The 11,495-nt window shown below is 42.4% G+C and overlaps 2 protein-coding genes across 6 annotated transcripts; one reads left to right on the forward strand and one right to left on the reverse strand.

The window, feature by feature from the left end:
* Positions 1-2,794: 2,794 nt before the first annotated feature.
* Positions 2,795-7,344, reverse strand: nsmce4a (NSE4 homolog A, SMC5-SMC6 complex component). Of its 5 annotated transcripts, none has more exons than XM_022743891.1 (11): positions 7,286-7,344; positions 6,205-6,431; positions 6,030-6,110; positions 5,007-5,137; positions 4,250-4,392; positions 3,877-3,976; positions 3,669-3,759; positions 3,446-3,540; positions 3,308-3,356; positions 3,129-3,214; positions 2,795-3,011 (listed from the first exon to the last, which is right to left on the reverse strand). In XM_022743891.1, exons 2-11 carry the CDS (start codon positions 6,407-6,409, stop codon positions 2,952-2,954), a joined length of 1,041 nt encoding a protein of 346 aa, XP_022599612.1. In that variant the 5' UTR covers positions 6,410-6,431; positions 7,286-7,344; the 3' UTR covers positions 2,795-2,951. The 5 variants fall into 5 exon arrangements, with proteins under 5 accessions (XP_022599612.1, XP_022599613.1, XP_022599616.1 ...); XM_022743892.1 differs by having other exon boundaries at positions 6,205-6,456; positions 7,286-7,317; XM_022743895.1 differs by lacking the exon at positions 7,286-7,344 and adding an exon at positions 7,225-7,248.
* A 1,989-nt stretch (positions 7,345-9,333) lies between these two features.
* Positions 9,334-11,025, forward strand: LOC111220785 (coiled-coil domain-containing protein 177-like). The gene has a single exon (XM_022744006.1). The coding sequence runs from the start codon at positions 9,334-9,336 to the stop codon at positions 11,023-11,025; it is 1,692 nt and encodes a 563-aa protein (XP_022599727.1).
* The last annotated feature ends 470 nt before the right edge of the window (positions 11,026-11,495 follow it).

The following is an 11,495-nucleotide window of genomic DNA, read 5'->3' on the forward strand; positions in this document are numbered from 1 at the left end:
ACAGAAGTGGGGGACAAGACCGAGGGGAGGGGTGGAGACTGAACTGGAGCTGGGGAAGCCATGTCTGTTTCAGGGTGGTACCGTAGTGTGTGTGTGTGTGTGTGTGTGTGTGTGTGTGTGTGTGTTTGGGGGGTGGGGGGGTGTTTCACCTGCTCTGACAGGCCCGCCAATCAGCTGGAGGGGGCAGTAGTTCGAAGGCAACACTGTAAACAAACAGGCACGCTGCATGGACAGGAGGACCAGGTGTCAGGCCTCCTAGCTCCTGGAAAAGGCTGCACACGCTGTTCTAATATTCATCCCACCTGTAGCTTTGCTTTACATCTCTCCAGACCTTTCACATGCATTCATCATCTCATCTTCATCATGGGGGAAGTCTCCCTCCTCCCTTTTTCTCCGTAGATTTGGCAGAAACACACTCGCACTCTCACCACACACCTGCTGTAACAATAGAAAAACAAAGCAGCCACACAAACAGGAACACAATCTGCAGATGTATTTTGGATCCTCTATTATCTGCCATCATCACAGGCCACCTTCAGCTGAGTGCCCAGTCTGAGGAGAGAGCTGGCTTATCATCCCTATAAATAACACTGATCTGATCAGCTCTGTTTCTGACACACATCACAGCACACTCTCAGCAGAAACATCCCTCCTCCTTCCTCAGCTGCCACTCAGGGCTTTTGTCTAAATGAATCTAATACATGTGCATTTTCCATTCTCTTCAGGATTTGTCAACGTGGCTTCCATCTTCCTCCACTGCAATCAGTGTCACCCTCTCACCCCTTTATACTCAGCTCCTCCCTTCCTCACCCCCTGCTCTGCTTCTCCTCAGCTCCTTCTCCCTGCTGACGTCACCCCTCCTCCAACACTGGAGTACACCTTCTCTCTCACTGCGAGCTCTTGACCAGTAAAATCTACTCAGCCTGCTCTATCCTGCACACTCTCCCCCCCTCAGGCAGACAGGCATTGATGCAACGCCGCAGACAGCCTCTGTTCAGCACACTCCCTCTCCTCTGTTTACCTGGCTGTGTGAGATTCCGATGCAGCTCCCCATCTTGTATTCCATGTCCTCCTCTGGTGAAGTGACTCTGGCACTACACGGCTGGCAGAGCACCTTTCTGCAGAACTGCATCGTTATCAGTCAGACTCAGCATCGCCAAAGCAGGCAGATCTCTGCTGGAGCTACAGAGAGAGTGTGTGCACGCCTCTGTGTCTGTGTGAGTGTGTGCCTCAGTGACTAACAAACGCTCTGCACTGCATTGCCTGTGGTGCGCCTGTGACATATATTTTCAAGGCATTGTTATATAAAAATCTTCATTACATAAGAAATCCAACCTAATCAAATGAGAGAGGAAAAAAAGGGAGCTGGGGCTCAGACCACTGCACGGCTGAGCAGACTGAAGCACCGCTGCGGAGGGAAGAAATGCTCGGAGAGAGAGAGAGAGGAAGAGATGGGAGGCAGCAGAGAGGGTGCCTGTGTCTTTAAAAGACCCAGGAGACAGCGAGGATGGAGGATGGTGGTACATCGTCATGATGAGAACACACCAAGATACCAGTGTGTTCATCCAACTACATCTGATCACAGTTCACTCAGCCAAAATAGAGCAGAGGGGAAAATTACAACAATGAAATATGATCATGAAATGAAAATGAATCCATGAATAATTTCAAATCCCCCCCACCTATTTGTCATTACCATTCATGAGCAGAAAAATGACAAAACTGCTGCCAAACAGAAAGCCCAGACCTGAGCAGAGCATGCTGCAGTGCATACAGTAACTAGGGTAAAGACGCAGAGAGTTTCGAGAACACAAACACACTCATTGTCAACTCCAGGCTGCAGCTATTTTATGATCATCTACTCTCAAATCAACCTCATGGTTAAAGTTGTGCCTCGCTGTTGCTGTAAGGCAGAGGTTCCCAATTTTTTATGCCCATGGGCCTGTAAAATAAAACAATCTTTACCCACTGTCATCGGTTACATAAAGCTATACATGTTATGACTAGGTCAACCACAGAGCGATTTTTTCCTCTCCTGCTCTATTTGTATCATTCTTGCAATCTGAAGAGGTAAATTGTCAAGTAATTTCTAAGAAAAAAGGAAATGTTAGAGAAACCTTAAAATGATGATCTTCTGTAGAGTACATTTATTTTTCCTGCCTTCCTGTCCCGTTCATCATCTCACTGCTCCTCAGTTATCAGACCATTGCTGTAAGATTTTAGTGTGCAATTAAAAATGATTAATCATGACCAATGTAATAAAGTTTCTAACTGTTCTCTTAAAATCCTATGGTGCTTATCAATGAAGTATAGTACGGATTAGAAAAGTCATTCTGTAAGTCATTTACTCAAGAGTTAAAAGTAGAAATATTATATATTACAGCACTAACTATCTGTCATATTGGTCTTGAAATGAGTCATGAACTTAATATGCACACAGATGCTGTTTGTTCTATGTCTTTCAGCTGAACCGTGCATCACTTTTAAATACTGTATTTAATGCACAAGGTCAAGTTAACTCAGTAGTTCGGGTAACTTCGATTACCTACATATGAAACTATTCCAATGACAGCATTCACTCAGTTTCTACTAACAATTAAAAAACATGTTAGGTTAAAGTCAGAATATCAGAAATATAAACAGTATATCATGTTGAGATTAATCAATAATATTCAACTCCTGTTATTTATTCATGTTTAAAATAAATGAAAACAGTACCAACTTTCTTTTCTTTGATTTTTATTATTCAAACTTATTAAAAACAGTAAAAAAAAAAATTAAAACAAAATGTGCAATTGAGTAATTATGATCTCAAGGGTGACATACATCAAAAATTGGCCTTTGAAAATTTCTAAGAATTTGTTTTTATTATTTAGAAATGTTAATAAAACAGCGACACACCTAAAAACAATTTTCAGTTTCAGCTAACAGAAAGTGGCGCAGCCCCTCTCTCATTCTGTGTTTGGAGGGTGAATCATTGTGTCTCTGATGTCGAAGGCGTCTATGAGCTCCTGGGAAAGAACAGTTACAAAAATAAAATGACCAAAGAGATAAAACAAAAATATTTATAGCAGATCTTGTATTGTTGCTAGATTAGGATTTCTGTGATCACGGCCAAACTTGCTAACCTTCCATGTCTTTGGGCTGATAGAGATGATGCACTGTTTACGAGTGCATGATCCTCCAGCCTCCACCTCCCCCTCCTCTACAGGTGCTGAGACACAAACACACACAACAATTTACATGGAGACATTTTCCTTGTTATTCCCCAGCCAGAATAATTCACCTAAATGTTACATTTTCTCACCTATACATGGCAGTTTCGCATTATCCAAGTACATCCGTGCCAAACCATCCTAAAACACAAAGACAATGTTGTCACACCTGCTAACAGCCACCAGAGGGCAGACAAGCTCAGTTTAAACAAACTGCAGAGGCAGCTCACCCTGATTAGAAAAGACGTGTGGAAAATGTTCTCTACTGTCCGGGAAAACGAGGTGGGGTCGATGACAAACTCGTAATACGATATCGGTGATGTTGCTGAAGTAGAAAACAGAGACACATGAGCAAATAATAATAATAATAATAATAATAATAATAATAATAATAATAATAACAACAACACAATTATGACATGTTCATGTCTGTCAGGTCAACTTTAAACTCACGATCATCTTGGTAATAACTCTTCAGGTATCCTAGGATCCTTTCCACCTCTTTCTCCGTTGCTTCTTGATGGGACTCTTCCATTTTCTTCAGCTGACAGACAACATGAGCATGATGCAGTATGTAAGTGTATCTTAGATTAGACGTTGCTCACCTTCATAACTGTTTGCAAAGTCACAGTCACATGCATGGTAGTGTAAGTTTAGGTACCTGAGTGGGCATTATCCTCTTGGCTTCCTTGCTGGGTGCTTTCCTTTGTCGTTCAATCCTTTGCTTTGGAGGAGGCGGCTCTGCATGGAACGAGCCCATCCTGATCAAAAGAACCAAAAAAAATAAATCAGAGACAGAAATTACTGCCGAGGGACAGCGAAGCAGGGAAGATGCAATAATTAAGCTAAAAATAATAATAGTAATAATAAACCTGTTACAGATTAAGAGTTTTTAATTTTAGGTTTTATGTGAACTCACTCTTGAGATTCTTAACTGTGGAATTTGATTAACAAACAATATGCTGTTTCTTTTTGGAGACATCATAACGCCAACATCTTAAGTGGCTGTGCCTGCAGCGTGCTGAGACACTCACATGTAATGGAAGGAGGGTGCCGTCCTGAAGCAGCACTCTGCCCTCCTGGCCACTCTGTGCCAGGCATCCTGGGGCAGGTAGCCGTCAACGCCGTTCTGCTCGTCCTCCCCGTCTTCTAGTCGGTTGAGACCCATGAAGGACAACTGTCCAAGAGAGGCAGAGACATCTTCACATGCTGGCCTGGTGCTTGCATTACAAATAAAAGCACTCTGATTTTTTATTACATTGTATAATATGATAAAGACAAATCTGGTTATATAAACAGCCAACAAAAATCAAATTTAAGAAATACAGTAACTATGAAACAAAGCCTATACTCTAAGATATCCTTAATTATTATTCAGGAAATTGACATTAAAGCAATTCTTTTAAGTAATAAGCCCAGGTAAGAACAAAGAGATACCTTCTAATGATACAGTGCTGATGGCATATTTTTTATTTTGGTGTTTTTAGCTACAATATTATAACATTGTATGACTCTTATTTATTTAAGAGAATATATCTGCCTATTATACTGTTTGCACATTGATGGTCCTTGGTTTAGATAAAAATACAGGATAAGAGTAACAATCACTGTGAAGCTATTATGTTAGGTTGGATCTTATACACTCTAAGCTGTTATGACTTGGTTGTCTTCATTCCAGTTACAGGACCCCTTCCCCAGTCACTGGGCCACCTCAATAGAGCATGTTTGTGTGCTAATGTGAAGCATTTTACGCACATGGACATAATGTGTATACACGATAAATATACTCACAAGATGTTCAGCGAAAGCGGTGGGATCGAAAGCGGTGCCCTCGGCAAACAGTTGGCTCGCTTTCTCCTTTCCCAGGTCTGTGGCCACAACCAGAAGCTGAGCGTCCAGAGCTGCTTCCCTCGCCTGCCGAACTGCAAGAGATCACATTGAAATCAAACTGACTCATGTGATTCATGTATGATTTCTTTACTCTGAATACTACAAATACTAAATTACACTATCGATAAATTAGCAAATAAAAGTCTCTAATAACCTAACTTGCATATCTTTGGTATGTGGAAGGAAAACCAGAGCACCCAGGGGAAACAGAGGCATGGGGAGAACATGCAAATACCCACTCCTAAGAATACTTATTTCAATGGAGATGTTGGTGTTTAGAATCTGCTCTTCTTAAGAAAATATATCTTGCTGTGCAGTGCAGCACTATGGCTTGAATGTATGCTATAAATGAACAACTCTGCGGTCTGTCCATACCTCTTTACAAACATAATCACAGGACTGCAGCCAATATGCAAAATTTCTGTGGTTGCATCACACATGGTCTAACCATTGAAATGTCATTGTGGGTTTTATTATGTGGGCTTTTCAGGATCTCTGAGCATAAGATCAGCATCTGAAATTGGGACAAATCTTCATTATAGGGTCTATAATCAAGAGCTGTCTATATCTTGTTTTTTATGAATACACACAGGTACAATTGAAGTATATGTTTCCATATTTTCTATGAAGATGCTGCATAAGCTGGATCGATTTGGTTGTGGCAACAACATATTGTGACATGTTTTCTCTTGCTCTTCTGATGTCCGTCTGTATTTTTTTCCTCATTACTATTTATCTCATGAGGATGATTTGTATCAGCAGATCATTTATCACAGGCAGGTCTGTGATCGTTGTTTAATAAGGATGGCACACCCAAATGTGTTTCATAAAGGTTAAGGAAGGCCTAGAGCTGAAAGGTGTTTATATTTATATTTGCTGCTCTGGACATTAAAAGTGATTTTTTTTTTTTTGCAACATACATACCATCTTTAAAAAGCTTGTTTGCCTGTTCTAAAACTTCTGTGAGTTTGTTGTTGGAGGGGCTCAGCATATCTTCTCTATTCTCTGAAAAACAAACACACAAGAAGCACATACATCAGAGACTTGTCAACAAATAGACAACAATAACAACCTCACCCTGCCTGTCCATCTTACTCACGTTGTACGGAGTTGATCAGGTCTCTGTACTTGCTCCGTATTTCTCTCCTGAGGCCCGGGTCATTGTCGTCGTCTTGCAGGTCAGCTGGCCCGAAGGTAGAGTCACCGTCGTCCCCATCACTTTGCTGTTGGTCTCCTTTCCTGCGGGCAGCAGAGCCATTCTGCCGGGGAGCCTCCTCGTCACCGCCGCCTCTGGCTCTTTTCATCTTTCTTCAGTGAGTGGATGAGCTGTGTGTAGTGAGAGGGAAACACGCTGACGCAAAACAGGTTCAATATAAACAAGGTCCGTTTCTGTTTGTCAGTGTTATAGCTAATTAACTACCTCTTCACAACTGTTCTCCAACATAGAGTATAAATACAAGCTGATACTGAATGAAGCTGTCAAGTTGTTGAACGTTATTTTGCATTTTGAAACACTAGCAGCCCGTTTTGTTTAAAATTTAGCCAAAGACGTTAGAAAAGTCAAGCTAAAAATCCGCTACTCTAGCTCATTTACAGGTCAGGGCAAGCGCAAATTGTTGCTCGTGTCTGATTAAGTGAATGTCGAGTAACGGAGTACGATAAATATAATGCATTAGACTTACTGGTGTTCTGCTGCATATGTGCTAAATGAGAACTAACCACAGCTAAGGTCAACCATTGCAAAACGATGTTGCTATTTAGCTAGTGTTAACTGTTCAGCTAATGTTACATCAATTCTCAAACCAACACAGCTTTGAGGTTACTGCAAATACATAAGTATGCGGCTAACAAACACTGCAAAGCAGCTAGAATATTTAAACAGAATAGACAAAATATAACAAACCAGAAAAACCAGAAGCAAACGTCTGCGGGTCCGGCAGCTAACACAGAAATGGAAGTACTGAACAGTTTACCATCTCGTTTCTGTTGCCTGTATCCTTGGTCCGAGCTAACCCTAGCTGGTGTTAGCTAGCAAAATCAGTTGTGTTAGTAACGTAACCGAGCGTTAAGACTTTTTACGAACGTGTCATAGCAAAGGCATCGTTAAAGGAAAACTCACAGTACGCTCCGATTGTTGTTCTACTAGGTCTAAGCATTTTCTTCAAGGAACTTTAACGTACCTGCTTTACACACAAACACAAGGCGCCAGGAGGATTTCATTTATGTTGAAGTGTTGAAAACGAAGTTAGTTTTGTATTGGTACGTTCTTTTGGAAGAGAAAGTAAACTGACACTGAAAGTTCCACTGAGCTATAATAGTAATAATTGTAATAATAACAACAGCAATTCTACAACTACTGATAACAACAATAATAATAATAGTAGGAGTAGTTGTTATTGTTATTATTATTGTTGTTGTTGTTCATTATTATTATATACTTTAAAAAACAAGTTACTTGCGCAAACATACATAAAAAACTAAATGCATTCATAAAACAAATATTGAAATATTACAGAAGTATGAATTCAACACAAGCAAAGAGAAACAAGGAATAAAGAACAGAGTACTTATTTGATGAACACTGTCATTATATTGCCACATTTCTAGACAATTAGATAAACGTTTAAAGTAACTACTGTATCAATCAGCAACTGGGAGCCTATAAAACCACTACTGGATGAGAAATAAACATTTTGTTTTGTTTTACTTTCATTTTACTTTCAAGAGAAAAAAAAATATGTGACATTATTATCTAAAAGCTCACTGCTAAATGAAATGTATATCAGATACTGATATAAGATGTCCTGAACCTCAAAGAAAAAAATTGGTTGGGCATACTTTTGTTTTATTAAAGAGGCTTCTTGGGGCCCTGAGTCAGATTAGGGTTAGTGTGCTTTAAAATAAATTTAAAAAAAAACAAAAAAAAAAACAGAACTGTTTACATTCTTAAAATCAAATTTGCAGCATTACTGTACGTTACTGTAAAATGTTGTCAGTCTTTGGGAATAATTCAATCCCTCTGCCTCACAAAACTGCCTTCAAATAATAGCCGATTTATAGGAACCAGCCTAAAATGTTTGCTACAGATTATTAGATACTGACAACTGAAATACAAATGATCTAAAAGTAAATATTCAACTGAAGATGTATTGACTTTTGTACACATAAAATCGCAACTCACCACATGCATTATTTAGTTATTTGTTTTGTTTTTTATTAATACTAAGCTTCAAATCTAAATTTCTTCTCTGAACTTCCGTTACAAACGTCTGACGAAGGTGGAACTAACTTCAGCGATGGTCGTCATCCTCAGCCTGTAGGGCGGTGTCAGCGGCGGACACGATCATCCCACCGGTAGAGGGCGCGCTAAAGACTGTTTGAAAGTATCTGACGTAGGAGAGCCGCTCTGTAGTTTATATTCGTTGTTTTGTTGTCATGGTAATCAGAAGCGTCCCCCCCCCCACACACACACACACACACGCACCCCCCCTTCCTGCTAATTCCAGCTGTTATGATTCGTTTTCATCGGCACACGGTTAAAATGGTTAGTGTTGTTTTGTAGTTTATTTTTGTTTGTTTTGTTTTCGACGTTTTTATTTTATTTTTTATTTTTTTATTGAGGGCAGTTAAAACATGTTTACTTGAAAGTATAACACAACTTTTCACACCCAGACAGAGATTATTTCATTTCAAAAATTGCATTAAAGTTATAAAGTTAAAGATTAACATAGTAAAAATTGTTGAACTTTTCCCTTTTAGTGGGGTCTCATTTGTTTTAGGTTTCCTGTTTATGTAGCCTATCATCATATGATTTATTACCCATCTTATTATACGTATTTGTTATTTTACGCATTATAATATGCTACATGTGGAGCTGCTCTAATGGCAAAGTTACTTATAAAAGTAGGCTATAATAATTATATAAGTATAATATAGTATAGTATAATTCATATTTAGCTACAAGTACAAATGAGGTCAGTCAGTTGTTCGGATTCTACGTTGCTATAAATTCTTTCACGTTGTCTCAAGTTGGTATAAATAAAGCTGTGTTCAAAATATTAAAGAACACGTTTCAAGTCTGGGTTTCCCTGTCTGTCACAGCTGAGACGCAGCTTTAATCCCCTCATGACCTCTCTGTGCTGGAAAGCTGAAGGACTGCGCAGGAGCTCGGGAACTGGAGAAACTTTGAGCACCTGAATTCTACAGGTGATTGAACCGGTGTTTGATCATGGCGGAGCCGAGGACCACCCCCCCTGTGGTCCGTTTGGACCTGAACAACTTTGACCTGGCCCAAGCAGAGAGGAGTCGGTATGTGTTAACCAGTCCGCGCTCCCTGGAGTCCTGCGCGCGGCTCGGTATCAAACCTGTTCAACTTCTGATTAAATCACTAAACGAGTTGATTGCTGAACAGAAGGACTCGCCCTTTGAGGCGGTGAGAGTTATGCATGAATCCTACGAAAGGGAGAGAATGAAGCTTCTACAAATGTGCCGAGAGGAAAGGGAGAGGATTATCCAGGCGACAGGGGACAGGTGGCCGGCCAGAAACAAAGTCTCAGGCCTGGAAGCCAAACTGAAGGATCATTCAGTGCAGAGACAGTCCATACCATATGCAGATCTGTGCCTTCAAGGGAAACCTGCTAGCATGTCCTCCTGTTCTGCTGCTAGTCACAAAGACCCAGACAGGAGCACGGTCTGCAGCTTCAGTCTGGGAGAGCTCACACAGTCCTCAGCTACTGAGAGGAAACTGGACAAGCTCACCAAGGACATCAAGAAGGAGATGTGTGTCACAGTGTCAGAGAGAGACCGCAAGATAGCAGCTCTCATGCTCGTGAAGCACCAGGAGGAGCAGACTCGCCTCAAGCTCTGTCAGCAGGAGGAAGAGCAACGAGAGGAGGCCCGAAAACAGGAGGAGGACCAGCGGGCTCAGGCAGAGAAAAGGAGGAGGAAACGACTGAAACAGAGTATGAAGCACTGGCATGAGGAGCTGGAGGCCCGCAGGAGGCTGAGGGAGCATCAAGAGAAAGAGAAAGCGGGACAACTCAAGCAGGAGGTGCTGCTGCAAGAAGACCGCTGGAGGAGGCTGAAAGAGGAGGTGGAGGCACAGCGCAGAGAGAAGATGGAAGCTGCACAGAAAGAGGCAGAGGGGCGCAAACGCTACCAGGAGAAGCTGCTGAGAGAGAGGCAGGAGGTGCAGAGAAGGGAGCAAGAGAAGGAGAGAGAGGTAGCAGTGGAGAAGGAGCAGAAGGCCAGGAGGAGCAAAGTGCTGCTGGAGAGGAAGGAGAGGAAGAGGCTGCAGGAGGAAAACCACAGGGAGCTTCTACGACACATCCTGCTGAAACAGCAGGTGGAGCAGCAGGTGGAGGACGAGGAGGCACAGATGAAGAGCACCCTTGAGAAGAAGCTGCAGCACTCCTGTGAGAAGCGTGCCCAGGCAGTAGAGGATCGGATGAGGGAGCTGCATGAGCGGGGGGCCCGGGAGGGGGAGCAGATTCAGAGAGCGCAGCTGAAGGCCGAGCTGCAGAGCGTCCAGCAGCTCACACACAAACAGATGCTGGTCCAGCTGAGCCAGCGTCGCATGGAGAGAGCCGCCCTGAACGCCTCGGCCCAGCTCAGGAACAGGGTTCAGCAGACACATCAACGCAACACACACAGGCAGATCTGCCACCAGAGGCTCAGAGAGAGGATGCAGAGAGAGGAGGAAGAATTGAGGAAGGTCCGCGAGAGCTGCATCTTCATGAAGGAGTGGAGGAGGGAGAGGCTGCGGAGACAGCGAGAGAGAATACAGGAGGAGGCGCAGACGCTGGCTCGGGCCTCCTTTCACATGAGGGAGAGAGTGAGACAGCAGATACACAGACGAACCTTTGATCAGATGGCTCTGGAGGCTCAGCTGGCTGCCTCCATGATACGCATGAAACTATGAAAGATTTCCTCCAATTCTGACTCTAGAAAGACTTAAAGCATCACATCACATCAGCAGTCAAAAACTGTGAGAAGGATGTGCCATACGAGTTAATTTGTTATAACCGGGGTCCTCTGAATAAATGTTGGGGCCCCCGAGCTGCACAGGGGGCTCTGCAACATGCTGTGGATCATTATCGTGTCAGGGCTGTTTTCACAGGGCTCAACATCTCTAGCTCAATGAGGGACGTGCAGAATAACAGCAGAATAACAGCAGTGATTTTGAGTGTAATGACTCACAAAATCAGTGCGATTGTGCCTTATATTTCCCATTAACTGCCATTTGTATTGAGTGACCCAACATGACATTGTGCAGTATTACAGTCCTATCTTACAGGTGAGATGTGGTTTATTAGGTCAACAGGTAGTCAGGGGGGAAAGGTCGAGTTTTTAGCCTGTGGAAAGCTCAGCAGTGCAGGTGAAGCCTCCAGA

Source organism: Seriola dumerili, unplaced genomic scaffold (assembly GCF_002260705.1).
Source record: "Seriola dumerili isolate Sdu_G_001 unplaced genomic scaffold, Sdu_1.0 BDQW01000073.1, whole genome shotgun sequence".
Taxonomy (NCBI): domain Eukaryota; kingdom Metazoa; phylum Chordata; class Actinopteri; order Carangiformes; family Carangidae; genus Seriola; species Seriola dumerili.